The 16,590-nt window shown below is 39.5% G+C and overlaps 2 protein-coding genes across 7 annotated transcripts in view; one reads left to right on the plus strand and one right to left on the minus strand.

Annotated features, from left to right (window-relative positions):
• The window catches only part of PRKG1 (protein kinase cGMP-dependent 1), a 1,342,121-nt gene extending 1,326,519 nt beyond the window's left edge, over nucleotides 1–15,602 (minus strand). Inside the window, exon 1 of the mRNA XM_036027548.1 lies at nucleotides 15,498–15,602. The gene's annotated coding sequence lies outside the window, so the exon portion shown is untranslated. The remainder of the gene's footprint in view (nucleotides 1–15,497) is intronic.
• Nucleotides 1–16,590, plus strand: part of A1CF (APOBEC1 complementation factor) — a 79,433-nt gene that overhangs the window by 39,727 nt on the left and 23,116 nt on the right. For all 6 annotated transcript variants that reach the window (XM_028513791.2, XM_036027556.1, XM_036027558.1 and 3 more), the window contains 3 exons: nucleotides 5,672–5,806; nucleotides 7,604–7,734; nucleotides 13,257–13,495. In XM_028513791.2, the coding sequence (XP_028369592.1) occupies nucleotides 5,672–5,806; nucleotides 7,604–7,734; nucleotides 13,257–13,495 (505 nt within the window). The remainder of the gene's footprint in view (nucleotides 1–5,671; nucleotides 5,807–7,603; nucleotides 7,735–13,256; nucleotides 13,496–16,590) is intronic.

Raw genomic sequence — 16,590 nt, forward strand, 5'->3', positions numbered from 1 at the left:
AAAAAAAAAAAGCTAATAATGCCAGCTTCCAAAGTATATAAATTAAATAAATTCTGCTTTCTAAAAAGTCCCAGTCTAAAGTAGATTTACCAACATGAAGCCAGTAATCTCAACAGGATGTGAAAGTGAACACACTAAACACACAAAACAGATCATTATCTTTCACAGAAAATCAACCAAGTGAATATTCCCCAGAGTCCTGTCTATTGTACTCAGACCAACAACAATGGCATAAGCAGAGCCAAGGGAAAAATCACATCTAAGAACCCTTTAGGGACATCTTATTTAAGGTCCCTCAGATTTGCTTTGAACCCTATCCAATGATGAGATATGTACGTGCTATGCAGGTGGAAAGCCATAAAAATAATGTCTAATAAAGATTATTATTCACCGTTCCAAATCAACAATGGGAAAACACACTCCTAATCCATGAACTGCAATAGACACAATCCAGAGAGACATTCCTAATGCATCAGCCTCAAGTGTGACAAGAGTCCACGGGAGTTTCCCACAGACCCACTGTTCCAGGTATGGCCCTTGTGACTGGCATACTAATGAAGACTAGAAGTGCCACCTAGTCTGGGTATATTGTCCAGCACCTGAGTGAACAGGAGCTGAAATAAGTACATAGCCATTGGAAAATGGATAGGAGAGCATCTGAAAGCAGTTTAGGAAGGGAATATGCACAAGTTCTTTTCTCTTGGCAAGAAAAAAACAAAGAACCAAAGAGAACCACAAAGATGATTACAGATTTAGAATGTAAAATTTTCAAAGAGCCAATAAAGGAATTGAAATTACTAATTATAAAATTAAAAACAGGCAGAATGTCCTTCCAGTTTATGAATGGGCTCATTCATGGGAGACAACAAACCATCTGGTCTCCACGCTTGGTGAAGTAGAACAAGAAAGTAGATGTAACACAACATGCAGAATTACAAGGCTGGTAAGCGTGAAAAGTCATCATAACTTTTGAACAGTATACATGGCATGCAGTTTACCAGATCAAGAATCACAGGACCTTTGTTCTAGTATGTCTGCAATAAATTAAACCAGTGTGACTTCAGACAACTCACATGATTTCTATGGACTCAGTTTCCTCATCTGTACAATGAGCATATTGGGTTAGCCAAAAAGTCCATTATGTTTTTTTCCATAAAATAAAAGACACATTTTCTGTTTTCACCAGTAACTTTATTGATTTGGATATTTTGAGTATGTCAGCTGTCTCCCACTATTGGCTTCTAGTGGGTACAGGCCAGGGCTGCTGCTGAACATCTTCCAATGCATAAGACAGCCCCACAGCAAAGAATTATTTGGCCAAAATGTCAATAGGACCAAGAAATTTTGCAAACCACTTTTGATATGTTCCATCAGTCACAGCACCTTCTCCATACACTGCACAAATCTTTTATTCCATTTCAGTTGCATTTTTACCTTTCTTGAAATAATAAACATACCAAACATGTTGCATATTTGTTTCAATCTTCAATATAAAATTGATACACAAAAATTCGCCAATTTTGGTAAGTTTTATTTAAGTGCATGCTGATATGACAGCTGTCACAATACAATCTAACAAAATTGTTTCAAATGAAGTTAAAGACAACCAAGCACTACTAGAGCCATCATATGGAAAAACTAAAACTTTTTGGACAACCCAATAAAAACAAGGAAGAATAATGTCATGACTACAAGCATGAGTTCAGGATTCAAAAGACTGTCTTTGTCACTTACTGTCTGTGTGAATCTGGACACATTCTGTGCCTTGGAGTCCTCATCCACAAATTGAAAATATGTAGTATCATCCACATAGTTTTATTGAGAAGATCAAATGTGTTAATACATGTAAAGCACTTAGTACAGTGCCCAACTTAATCAGGGCTAGCTGTTATTTTAGGATTTTTTTTTGCTGCTGTTGTTACTAGTATGTGTATGTAATAGAAAATGATTTTTATTAAATAGAAAAGGAGTTTATTGAAAGAATATTGATTCACAGAAACTTTTGATTTGGAGGACCAGACTCAAGGGCAAGCTTTTAGGAATGAACCCAAAAACTATCACAACTCTGCAATGATATGAAAATGCATCCACCATCACAGAATGCTCAAATCTCAAGTCTGCACCATTACAATTCTGCACCAGAACTCAATGTTTCTTTATTATAACTATGGTTGTCCCAGAGCAAGGGAAGCTGGAAAAGCAAGTATGGGGCCTTTTAAAATCCTGTAGGAGAAGGCTATTTTGCCCAGATTCCCTAGATGTATAAAAAGTTCAGATGCCAGGTGGCTAAAATGAGCTCAGTGTGTTCAACTTTCATGCTAACATTTATTGCTTAGAATCATTTGTTAAAGGTTGTGTGGTTTTATTCAAAGTCAAGAAGATGGTATACACAGTCCCTTAAAGACGCTATGTTTCTATCATGAAATGTTTAAAATATCTGTGACAGAAAAAAACTTCCAAATACTATTCACATGTAAACAGTTACTGAATAGGCTTGGACTCCAATATTTATGGTACAGCTACTGGATTTATCTTCAGTTAATTGAAGATCTAAAAATTAGATCTTATATAGTTGAAAATTTTCACCTCTTCACATGTGACTGGAGAGTGTGACTGGTTTCCAAGTCTTTGATTGGGAAACTAAAAATTCCCAGAGTTGAATGAACATTCGCTCATGGAAAAAAGTCCTATATTCTTTCTCTCGGAACTATTAATATATTTGTGCTCCTGGGGGGAATGCATTCCAAGAGGAGGACCTCAGCCAGGAGGGGAAAGAGCAGTTATAACTGGGCTTTATTTTAAACACAACTATAAAAAATAGTGCCTAAAATACCAACAATCTAGCTCCTAACTGTCCTTTCCCAGTAACGGACAGCTATTCTGACCCCATGACTAATGCCCAGGGCCTGTCTGAAACTGGCCTGGTTCTCCGTCATGGGTGCATTCCAGGCCTGGTGGGTGGTTCTTGAAGCCAGTCCCCCCACTGGGTGAACTCTGTGGCATCTCTGCACCAGTCAGACCTTTCGTGATCCCAAAAGATATTCTTGGAGAATTTATTTTAAGGGTTTATAGAAACCACAAGAAGACCATGAATAAGATTTCCTGACCAATCATTTTGGCTCAGAAGCAGAAGAATTCTCCTATACACATGAATGGCTTGCACAAAATACTTGGGTGACATTTTTAGCAATTGTAGCAAGAAAGAAAGTTGAAGAAAAAAATTCAAAATGTCAGTATGCTCATTGCCTACTTATTATCAAACTATCAACTAAAGCTTGTCAAATCGGAAATTCTGGAATAGCCACTTTTCTGGGATGAAAATTTGCTTTCTTCAACCTGAAGGGTAAAAATACTACCAAATTCTTTCTAAACTTTTTTCCCCTCAATAATTCACCAAATAGTATGTTTCTAGACATTTAAAACATACACAAATGGCCTCAGAGGGATCACCATCAACCACATGGTTCCAGCTGCCCCGGAGGCGGGCTCTGGTTTGGCCCTGGAAGTGACACAGATATGAGATGTTCTCCTCCTCCAAAAACTGTATGATAAAATGATTGGAAACTGAAAAAGGATTTAATGCAACGGGGACTTTGCCATCTAATGGCATGATAAACTTTTTTTCATAGATAAGTATTTAAATGTGTAGATCTGTTACATGTGATTAGACTTCCATATAACAAGGCAACAAAATGTAGCTGAGGGACGCTGACACCAGACTGCCTGACTTCAGCTCCCAACCAGGCAACTCAGCAAATTATACATTTAAATCTCTCTGGGCTTCTGCCATTTGTAAATTGGGATGGTGGCAGTCGATAACCCACGTTGATGTTTGAGGATTATTAGACAGTGTGTGGCAGTAGGGGCTATGAAGGCAATTGTTAGAAGGTAAGTAAATAAAATCTTTAACATGTCTCCGAAAGTATGTAACTTATACTTGTCAGGGAATTCTTAGTTGAGATATAGCTCACTGGGTTCTTAACTTTTTAAAATAAAAATATGAAAGATTATTTCTTAGATTTCTCAGTAATAATAAATTTGTGCTACTAGATAATCCTGCAAGAATATATGGGGAGGAAAAAATACAAAAAATCTTGAGGCAGATATTTAAATATTTAGTAAAATGAAAAACATGCAGTCAGTTAAAGCAAAAAATAATCAAGGCAAGAGAGAAGACTCATCTAACTTTTTTTAATTTAAAGCAACATAATATCTATCATTAGAATTAAAAAGTGATCACAACCACAGACATCATTTAAATACTGTGATCCCAAAAGCCTTTGTGCTAACACATAGAATAATTGAGAAAGACTCAAGTTAGTACGTATAAAATTTACCAATGCAGCTAGAAGCTGCTTTACTTTTATTTTAACCAACTATTATACAAACAATGTTTTAAATAACTAACATGTCTTTTTTAAATACACATAAAAAGTATTTGAAAAGGCAGTGAAATTTTTAACAGTAACTACTTCTACAGATGGGTAGGCTGATATATTTGGGGATTTTTCTTTTTACTTCACACATTATTACTATGGTTTTTTTTTTTCCCAGCATGTATCATTTTACAGTATAGAACTTCTTGAAGTGTTAATTGTAGAAATTAGCAATACTTACTGATATTTGGTCCCTTATAGTTTCCTTTCTTCAAAAAAAAAATCACAAAAGGACAATGACAAGAGCCCTGGTGGTGCCTAAGTGGAAAGTAGATTCACATTGCCCCAGCAGACCAACAGTGGTGGACCAGGCCTACATCTCCCTTTGGGGCCCCTGAGTTACTTTAAGATCTTTAACATCCAGAAAAATATAGTTAGCATTGCAGAGGCGCACCTCTACTATTCCTCCTCAAATAATGACATTAAATTAACCAAGCATTTATTAGAACAAAGAAAAAAATAGAAGCTAATTTTCTTTGGACAGAGAACAGTGTTATTACCTACCAAGACATCCAATACTAGTAAACACCTCTCACCATTTTGTCAGGCTTGAAAATAGGTTTAAGTTCCCCACTAGCTACCCCCCAAGTTAACCAGCCACTCCTTCCAACGGTAATCTTCCCATTGTTTCTATTTAGGGTTTTGTGTCGCCTTACTTGGCATATGAAACAACCTAAATTCAGAGAGGCAAGAAGAGAATAACTAATAAATAAATATCACATGCTAAGAGCTATGCCATGCATATCTGATGCATTATCTCCTTTAATCAAAAGCTGATATTATCCTCACTTTGCATATAAGAAAATTGAGGTTCTGAGATGTCATTTGTCCAAGGACCCACAGCTTGAGAGTCACAGAGCCAAGAAGCCAGCTGCAGAACACTACCCACCACACCACACAGCCTTCAGAGTGGGTCCAAATTACAGTCAAATCCTTCAACGATCAGGCTCCAGTGATTTTGAATGACAACAGAAAAAAAATAACCCCTTATGTTTTTCAATACTTTATAAGTTTTCCCATGCTCATCTCAAGCAAGTCACTGCAGCATAGAACACAGTATTCAAATCCACACAAAAGAGAACTTTATGTGTTTTACCTGCTGACCAGTCAACTGTTATTTGCCAATGATAAATATGTTTCTGACTGTGAAATAATTCTGAACAATAATTGAGAAATTTAAGCTAAAGATCTCTTGTTTTCTTCTCTCCCTCATACAACCTACCCTGGATTTGCAGGAAAATGGACAAAGAAAATACGGTGGCCCCCCGCCTGGCTGGGATGCTGCACCCCCAGAAAGGGGCTGTGAAATTTTTATTGGAAAACTTCCCCGAGACCTTTTTGAGGATGAACTTATACCATTATGTGAAAAGGTGAGTCCAAGTTTAAATTTTCTTATCTTTCAAGGGAAAAGTAGTACTCTCTTCACTTTGCTTTCCTGCTTGTTTTTCCCAGTCACTGATGGTGTCTCTTCTGGTTGCTATTCCTTAAGCGGTGAACACCTTCCCACCTGTTAGTGATGGTCTCTGCTCATTCGCCTGCTCCTGACATCTTTGCTGATGACTTTCAAATCTGCCTCTCAGCCCCCATCTCCACTGGCACACCCTCTCACCACAAACCGAATGTGTTTGTCAGTACACAGTAATACAACAACCACCTGTCTAGAAGGAGATATTGCTCCAACTTGACATTTTAATGTGTGTGCAACATTTTTACCTAAAAAGAAGGGGTAGATGCATCATAGCTCAAAATGTGTCTATCCCCCGTATTCATCTGGAATGAAATGTTTTTCTACAAGTTTGAATTTCTTGGCTATCCTAATGTATCCACAAAATTAATTCTATAATCATGAAGGTTCTCAGAGTAATTATATAATTATTAAGTTATAAAATTCTTCAGTTCTAATTCCTAATGATATTTTGTTACTAAACCCCAAATTAAAGGCATAATATAAAATCAACTGTTGTTTTCAATGATTTACCATGTGGTATTTTAAAAACCACATTCTTCCAAAGTTTAGCAAAAATGGGATTTTAGCTATTTTTCTAAATGTCAGAATCATTTGTGCATGTGTGTGTGCACAAGTGTGACTCAACTTCAGATTCAGAACTGCTCCTAATTTTATACACACAATCCCACTTGGCATGTGGGCAATTTATGAGGACTTAATCCTGTAAGAACCTTATAGTGAACCTGAAAATGAGCACCAGGAGCCACCTGAAACACAACGCTGCAATATGCTTGAACTCTTTCCTAATGAGCCCAGAAAACAATTGGTTTCCCTCACTGAATACCTTTGGATGAGCTGGGGTGGGATGAGATGAGATGAGGGGTAACCAGCCAATGCGGTAATAGCATAGGCTTAATTAATGATGCCTCTTCTTACCGCATATGCTCCTCATATCCATTTAGGTCTCCCTTGTTGTAGCAGCCAGCAATAATGAATTGCTGAGTCTATTTCTGGGGAGCATTTGGAGTACCAGGAGGGAGTAGTATATACGTAAACAGAGTAGCTATAGGTACAGGTTAGTGAGTAGTACCTTTCAATGGTGGAGGTGCTGGCCCTGGGTCCACTGTATTAAGATGAGCGCTTACCTTCAGCCACAGATTGTGAGAATAGCAGGGCTCTCCAGACCATCCTCTGAAATACAGCCTCTGTATTCTCTCTGGTGGCATGGTGGGGAAAAGGCAGCTAAAAAGGTTTAGCAAGGTTCCAAATTAGTGTTCCTCGTTTTTCCTTCAATACCAGAGTATTACCAAGTAAAGATAAAATTAAGGCTACTTCAGAGATCCATGGAAAGGAAAAGGACAAATCTATCAAGAAATTGTTCTCCTGATGACAAATGTGTTTTCAGGTCCCCAGGACATTGTATAAATCCCCAGATAGTTTTGTGCTGAAAGGGCATTTGCCTTGCTCTGTCAAAACCATATTCTGTTAACTTAGGCTGAAATGCCATTTATACAAAAAACTTTTTAACTTGACTTTGCCCATGAGTCAGATAATGGGCCTGAACCCAGCATGAAAACATGCAGACCATTTCAGCGGGGATGCACATGCCGAAGATGGCAGTGACAGACTCCAGAAAACTGTGTGTGTGTGTGTGTGTGTGTGTGTTCATTAGGAAGTACAAATGCAGAAATGTGAACTTCTCTTTTTCTATCCCTTACAGTTTGGTAAAATTTATGAAATGAGAATGATGATGGATTTCAATGGCAACAATAGAGGGTATGCCTTTGTAACATTCTCAAATAAACAGGAAGCCAAGAATGCAATCAAGCAACTTAATAATTATGAAATCAGGTAAGGTCCACCTTTTCTAGACAAAAGTGAATCAGACAATGCACCTGTATCTGTTCTTCTATCATGTTTATCTAATACAGTATATGTAAAGATAACAAAGCCAGAAATAAAAAAAAGGTTAGTTCTTTTCCTTGGGAAAAATCAGTTTAATGAAATATTTGTTTAATACCAACATGGTATTAGGTGCCAAACTAAGTTCTGTGAAATGTTTAAAGAAACAAAATTTATAATGTATTCATTTCATAAATATGCACTGGGCATAGCTTAAAATATTAGAAATATATCAAGGTATATACTTCCCTATCCTCAAAGTGGGAAAATAGGTGTATAAGATTATTTATAAGAGTATGAAAAAATAATACCAGGAAATGGGATAAAGTTGTGGCAGGACGTGGATTCTCTAACTCAGTGTATATGAGAAAATATTCCCCGGAAAAGTACAATTTCACCTGAGGCTTGAATTAAGAAAACCAGCCACGACAGTCACACCTGGAGAAAGGTTAGTCTGGAGAAGGCAGAGCCAGTGCAGAGATTCCGAACTGAGAGCACGGCTGGTGTGTTCGAGGACAGCAGCAGGAAAGCCGAGGCGGTAGAACCGAGTGGAGAGGAGGGTGGCATCAGTACAGTGGGAGACCCTTCTAGTCTGTGTTCGAGAATGTGGATTATGTTTTAATGAAAAGAGGAACTCACAGAAGGGTTTTAATGAGCTTTATGCTTTTTAATACATTACTCTGGCTGTTTTAGAAACAAAGAGGGAAGACAGTGAGAGGGCGGCCGCAGTGGTGTTGATCTCAACAAGACATTCCCGGTGGCTGCAAGAGGGTGCGGTTGGGGGCGTGGTTAGTAATGAAGTGGTGCGAAGGATCAGGTCTGGGATACACCGGGAGTTTGGATAGATCAGACTGGCTAATATGGGGTTAGGAGTGTGAGTGATTCAGGATTCAGGGAGGAGACCTAGGATGTTGGTCCTAGTGTCTGCTGGCGTGACAGTGTCATGGAGATGGAAGAAACTGGAGAACAGCTGGAAACAGGAAGAGCTCTGTTTGGTGCGTTTACATTTGAAATGCACAGGGCACATCCTGGGGGAAACGGTGAAGAGGTGATCGCCTGAAACCAGAGTCAGAAGAGTGGTCGAGGCGGGAATACAGGTGTGGAGGTCAGCCAAACAGAGAACGTTTCAAACCATGGGTCTGTGGAGGGTTCCAGGACATAAGTGACCCCGTGCAATCAACAACTGGTTTTCATAAACTGGTCATAGGACTACTTCATGAACTCTAATGTTCTAAAACCCTCACTTGCAGAGGGCACTGACATAAATCTTTGTCAAAGGAAGCCCTGGGCTAGCTGGAAGAAAGCTTTGTGCAGCCGCTGAAGGGCCACTGCTGTGGCATCAGACAGGCTTCACGGGAATGCCAACAAGTAGCTTAACCTCTCTGAGCCTCACGTTCTTCACCTATAAAGTAGAGATAATAATACTTATTTCATAAGTTTTATTGTGGGGCTACCATAGAGATTTTTTGAAATGTTTAGCCCAGTGTTTGAAACACAGTAATAGATCAATAAATTATCAATAGTAGTATTCTATATTAGTATATATCATCAATCCTAACATGTAGTTTTTCACATATATTTTCCTTTCTGAAATAGACAGGTACCTTAATACTGATGGAATCCTAAAATTGATGAATATATAGAGAGAGAATTTCCTACCATTATTTTCCTGTCACCTTCTAGAAACCAAAAAAAAGTCATGTATTATCCTTATAATTATGCAATTCAATCAGCTATTTGGTCATTTTTCTTGAACTCACTGGCCACCAAAAGATTAATTGGATTTGAAAACTACTAATAGCCTCACCATTCAGTCCCAAGGTTGGATTCTGGAACAGAGTCTGAGAGAAAACATGAAGGAGGCTCTCCTCCAACACATGCCTCCATGCCTCCAAAAGAGCTGCCCGATGTGTGGAGGCGGCTCTGGAGTAGGAATCAGGAACTCTGCACTAGTGTACTTTCCTGTGGGCATGCCCTTAGACCTCACTCAGCATCAGTTTTACATTAGAACCTATGTTTTCTGAGCATCCATCATATGAAATTCAGATGCTCTTCAACTTGCGATGGAGTTATGTCCCAATAAACCCATCATAACTTGTTAAAAAGGCATTTAATCTACTGAATGACAAAGTTTAGCCCAGCCAGTTTCTACTGAATGAATATGGCTTGTCCACCATCGTAAAGTCAAAATATTGTAAGCTGAACCATGATAAGTTGGGGACCACCTGGATAGTAATGTGTTTTGGAAAGAGTTACAGAAATTTAACATTAGTTATGTGGTTTCAGGGATTAGAAGATGCCCCATTTGTTAGATTTCATGGAACCTGGACATCCTAACAGTAAGGGTTATTCTCAAAGTGGTTTCTGAGTAGATGCAGAACTGGCTATGTAGGGAATCAGCAAGGTATGCTGCATCTACTTAACACACAGTTACCCACTGGGGTCTGTCAACAGCCAGGGTATAAATAATGAATACAATAGACACCCCGGTCATTTGTGGAGAATACATTCCAAGGCCCCCAGTGGATGCCTGAAATCACAGACAGTACTAAACCCTATATACACTATTTTTTCATATACATACATAACTAAATTTACAAATTGTGACTTGCCAGTAAGAAAGTAACAGCAATAATAATAAAATTGAACAATTATAACAATATACTATAATCAAAGTTATGTGAATGGCTTTGGGTTCATTAAGTAAAACACAGGTTACTTGAACACAAGCACCACTAACAAAACAGTTTTTCTGACCCAGACCACTATCAACTGACCTATAGGCAAGTCACATATACAGTGCGGGTACGCCAGACAAAGGGATGGTTCACATTCAGCAGGGTGAAGAGACACAGCACGAGATTTTATCACTATTCAGAGAGACACATAATCTAAAATTAATTAACTATTGCTTTCTGGAATTTTCCATTTAATATTTTCAGACTGTGGTTGACTGTGGGTAACTGAAACCATGCAAAGTAAAACCACAGATGAGGGGGAACTACTGTATGATCAATCCAATCCACTACTGTATGATCGATCAGTGACCAGTATGGTCACTGATAAGGAATAGTATTCTCTGAATGTCTGTCTTTGTCTATTACATAGAAATAAAAATCTACCTACATCATGGGAGTGTTATGAGATAATGCACATAAAGCTGACAATATCTGATGTTTTGTAAGTGTTTGCTGATGGTGATGGTGATGAAGGAGGAGGGAGAGAAGGAAGAGGAGAAATATGAAAGCCTTTAGATGAAGCTGGGGGCAAAACTGCAAAGTTCAGGTTGGATATTAATTGCCAGGGGAAGGAATAGAGTAAACAGAATGTGAAGTAGCGGAATAGACACCCCAGAGCCAACCTCACCTGCTTCTACTCTGCCTTCAATCAGTGGGACCCACCTGAGAACCTTTCTTGTAGAGAAGACAATGCCTTTGATTTGCTTTTACCAGGTTATAGACAAGGTTCTTATCCAGAAAAGACCCACAATTGTCAGAGCATCCTCCTCATCATAAAATATTCACTGAGCATCATCTAAATGCCTGGCTTCTGGAGACATTAAAGTCATACCCTCTGCTTTTGAGAGATGGCTTTTCTTCTTCAAGCACTTCTGGGAAAGGTGCCTAACCACACAGATTGAGAAACAGGATATAGAGCCTCTGGGCTCCCCCTGCTGGTAGCTGACACCTGACCGTCCCCTAACTATCAAAAATAATAGTGTCTCAATAAATAATATCTAGGAAGAGAGCATTTATTAAGTGAAGTTTCTAAAATGAAAGATTATGTTATCAGCCTTTCCCTTCCCCTCCCACCCATTCCCCCCCCCCCAAAAAAAAACCCAGCACATTCCTAGTACGATGGAAATGGACCTGTCACAGATCTGATATGGTCTTTGGTTCTTCCAGAAAGCATAGAAGGCAATCAGGACAGTAGCCCCACCCTGCTCAGAATCCCTGCCACAGATCCAAAAGCCACAAGTTCCAAAAACCCAGCAGTCTCCCACTCATCTGGACGTGCATTTTATATCATAACATACAAGTAGTTTCTGTGAAGGGAATTTTATCCAATTCTAATAACTTTGTGTCATTACAAAACTCACACAGCCTAATTTGTAACACACACACACACACACACACAAAGCAACAAAACTACAAAGTAATAAAAGTTAAACCATTCCGCCCTAACTCTACTACCCAAAGATAATCACTACATTAATTTTTCTAGTCTTTCTTTCTAGATTTTCTATATAGTTGTAATCAAAATGGCCTCCTCACACACTTATTTTGTTGCTTTTTTTAACCCAGCAGCATATTGTGAACTGCTTTTATTTAACCAGTAAACATGCTTCTACAATACTGTGTTCAGTGACTGTGGCACATAGTGTAGAATACTATGAATGCCTGTCTTTTGTTAACTAGTGATTCTCAGCCAGCAGCAAATTGTTTACAATAGGGAACATCTAGAAAAGTAAGGAGTCATTTTTCAATGACCTAATGGATAGCTACTGGCATTTGGTGGGCGAGAATGAGGGTGACAAATATACTTTGCTACACAGTGAGGACACATCAAGCCCCAAGTCAGTAACATTTCAATTCAGATGCATTAAACTAGCCCTGCATGTTGGGATATTTTGCTTATTTCCCATTTGGAGGCACACTCTTTTAAATAACAATGATGAATATCCTACACACAAAATGTGGTACTCATCTATTTCCTAAGGTCATTTTCATAAGGGGCATTATTTGGTCAAAGGTTATGCACACTTGAGACTTTTGGTACATTCTGCCAAATGTTTCCCAGAAAAGTTTAATCAATCTACACTCTGCCAAGGAAGGTGTACTTCGACTTGCTATTAAGCAACACTGTTCAGTGGAAGAAACAGAAACTAGACTGAGAATCCAGCAAGTCACTTAATTTCTTGGAGCCTCAAGTTCTTCAGGTATAAAATAGTAGTAACACTTCTACCTACCTATAGGCAACCTGTAGGGGCCAAGTAAGATAATATGTAAAAATCTGTTCAAGCATAAGGGACTATTTTTAATAGCAATTGTGTCTGAGTAGCTCCCCAATTTGGATGGAAAAGAAAGGGAGCATCAGGAGTTGCAAACTCAAATACCTCCAGGGCCAGGCAGGCACCTGTACTGTGGGCAGGAATAAGGGCCTCAGCACTGGGGATATTTTAGGGAGGAGTGAGAACTCACAACTGGCGAATCCACGTCTACTCTAAAGACAGCTGATGCTACTCAGTTTCAAATAACTTCTTTTTGTTTAAAAATATAGAGCAAATGCTGACAGATTTCCCAATTTCTCAAAAGCAGCCACTGCTTTCCAAAAATAGTTTAATGACTATCAAGACCAAACACCCCACGTCTATAGGCCATTTCAGGTACAGGGTCATACTACACTTCAACTTGTTTTAAACTTTCATCACATATGGATTCTCACCAATCAAAGCTCTGCTCTTTTCACAGAAATGGGCGTCTTTTAGGGGTTTGTGCCAGCGTGGATAACTGCCGATTATTTGTTGGGGGAATTCCAAAAACCAAAAAAAGGGAAGAAATCTTATCAGAGATGAAGAAGGTAACTGAAGGCGTTGTTGACGTCATTGTCTACCCAAGTGCTGCAGATAAAACCAAAAACCGAGGCTTTGCCTTCGTGGAATACCAGAGCCATCGGGCAGCTGCCATGGCCCGGAGGAAGCTGCTGCCAGGTCAGCCACCCCCTGCTCGAAGCTGAGCCTCCCCCACCTGCCTGCCCTGCCCTCCACAGGCTGGTGTGCTCCTCCGCAAAGGAGACAAAAGCTTGCTGTTATCCTGTTGGGTATTGTTGTTGTTGTTCTATATTTTTGCTTGTGTTATGTTTTAAACTCTTTATGCTTCTCATGTATCTCAAGTTTTCACAGACTAGGCTCTGAAAAAATACTCATTCTATGCATTAAGTCTAATTTGCATACACTGGAGAAATTTAGAACTTCAAGCTCCAGCAATCCGATCATGAATATTTAAAGAATTTTCTTAAAATTAAATATATCAACCAAGTTATTTTTATGTACAGACTTTCTTATCCAGTTTATTAGAAATAGGGTATGTTATCCATTATAATGTAGAAATAATAAATCTTCAGAAGATACATTACCCCAAAGACAATTAAGTGAGATACTTTTATCATGACTCCCTAGTGTCTAGTAACTTCTGCGTAACTGGCAGGGAACAGAAATAATGGCTCTTTGTAGAAAGGCACCTTTGTTAGGTGCTGCAGCCCCAGGAAAGGTCCCATCTGGGCAATAACTATCAATTCCTAAATTTAAAAAACTCCACACCAAGACTGCCTCCATCAGAGTGACTTAGGAAAAATTGTTGAAAGTCTTCACTCTAAAGTATTTGCTAAAACTGACATAAGGTATTACAGTGAATTACTATCAAAATAAGTGGATTTCCATAATTACAGAATGGGCACACCTGAATTAACTCTTCATGGTTATTAAGGGAAAGCCACCAGAATTGAAAACAACACAACAAAAAACATCTGAATTTATGTTGCCATTGTACATATTCTTAAAGACAAAACAAACCACCAGTAGGATTAACCCACTAGATTATTTTCAAAACTGGAAGATGGCTTCTGAGCTTGGAAAAAAGATTTTAACAATACTTTCATAAAGGCAGCTAAAGTAAAAAAAAAGTGTGTATATATATATATAGTCTAGCCCCCACATTGCTGAATCTGCTAGAGAGGAGCATAAATTTTAACATTGAAGCTTCCATTTACTGTTTAGTCGAGTCAGCTGACTCACAGCTACATAACACCCTGCCTCATTGGTTAGCACAGCTAACCTTTCAGTGACCTGAACTTAGTCTGTTGCTATCCTCTTCAACTCTTCTCTTTTCTGCAACACTAACAATTCTGCCATTGAAAAGTCCCTCATTTCCGCCCTGTTCTCAGGACACTATTATAATCTAACACAGACATGTCGTCCCCTTAGACACTTTTTTTCAAGATCTTCTAATTATTCTCCCAGTTCTGCTCTCCCTGGAATGCACCCCAACCTCTGCCTACTCCATCCTCAACATTATTGTGAGATTAGTGTTCCCCAACTACCATGTCATCCTTCCAACAAGTTCTGGCAAACAGTAGGAATTCGATCTCTATCTGTTGATAGGTTGAATGGTGTCACTCTCATCAGCTCAAAAGTATGCGCTGGTCCCTTGCCACATATGAGATAAGGAGTAAACCTCTGAGCCTGCCACTCAAGGCCTTTCATTCACTGCCCTACTCCTTTACAAGCATATTTTCTGCCTTCTCTTTCCCAGTAAAACCCCTTTCTATCAGGGCAAACCCCTCAGTGTCCTAACAACACCATGCTATTTTTTGGTCTCCCCCATTCCAAAGGTTGCATCCCCTTCCTCTCTGAGGGCTAATGATGCTTAAAGCCCCAGCTCAGCCACCACTTCCTTGAGAAACTGGCTACCCTGCTCCAGCCGCCGTGAATCACTCTCTTCCGTCTGCCTATAAAGGGAGACATGTGCAATGATTCTGGGGTTGGAGGAGGAAGAGAGTGAAAGAGAGTCCAGAATGGGGGAAAAAGGGCAGGCAACCAGTGTTCCTAGAGAGTCAGAACTTCTCATCCATCAGCTTCCCCTCTCTTCAAAAACAATACAGCATATTGACTTCCCTTCCCCCCCCCGCCCCCGAGAAAGAGCTTCTGTCTTTACCTGAGTTGAGTGGACAAGGCTGGGCAGAGCTGAGCTGCCAGGCTTCAGGAATCTCAAGCACTTTGTTAGGCTTCCACCCAAAGTCCCGACTTTTCCCTCTTCAGTCTCCGTTCGGAATCCAGGAGTATGGATGCTGCCTCGATGTCCCCGTCCACTAAGCATCTTCATCCTGATCTGGGCAGCACTCCTTGCCCGTGGCCTTTATATTGGCCTCAGCTGAGCTGAGTTTCATTCAGCTGGATTTTAGTCAACCTGCCTCATCAGCAGATTACCAAAATGAGGCCCGGTGGTGAATAAGCCAGCCTCAGCAAATGGTTTCATTTCTACTGAGGCCTGAGAGTAACATCTATTATCTATTTGGACATTCTACCTATTACCCCATTATATATTCAACATCAACAAAGGATTTCTGGACAGCCTGGTTTTAAAGAATAAAGAGGTCCTTAAGAACATGATAAGCAAGGCCTACAAGAAGCTTTTCCCTCTGAATTGATCCAGACATGGAAACAGAAGAAATTGCAGGCTAAAATGATGTAGTCCCCAACCACCTACCTCATGCTAATAGTGGCAGCTTTCGTTTGACAAGATGCATCTTTGCTGAGATATGTACAGAGCAGAGTTGTTGCATTCTACTCAGAGATTATCAAAGAATACTAAGAATGCTCGTGAAAAATTCTCACAGGGGTCAGCCTCCATCAGAATCACGTAGAGGGCTTGCTACAGCAGATGGTGGAGCTCACTACCAGCATTCCAGATTCACCGGGTCTGCTGTGGGGTCTGATAGTTTGCATTTATAGCAAGGTCCCAGGATGCTGCTACTCATGAGACTACAAGTCTGAAGCAGTGATTGCCCATGATGCGCTGCAAATTTGAAACACTGAGGAGGTTTTTAAACAATATCAGTACCCAAATCAACCTCTAATCAAGTGAACCTGCTTCTTTGGGTTAGGGAGTCTGGGCACTTGTGTTTTAAGTTTTCCAGATGATTCTATTGTGCAGCCAAATTTGTTGATCCATTGCTAAATCTATCAACTAATACTGGACATTCACCTGCAAGGGAGGTAAATAGGGCCACTTTGGGACCACTCACTAT

The sequence above is a fragment of the Phyllostomus discolor genome, chromosome 5, assembly GCF_004126475.2.
Source record: "Phyllostomus discolor isolate MPI-MPIP mPhyDis1 chromosome 5, mPhyDis1.pri.v3, whole genome shotgun sequence".
NCBI classification, from domain to species: Eukaryota; Metazoa; Chordata; class Mammalia; order Chiroptera; family Phyllostomidae; genus Phyllostomus; species Phyllostomus discolor.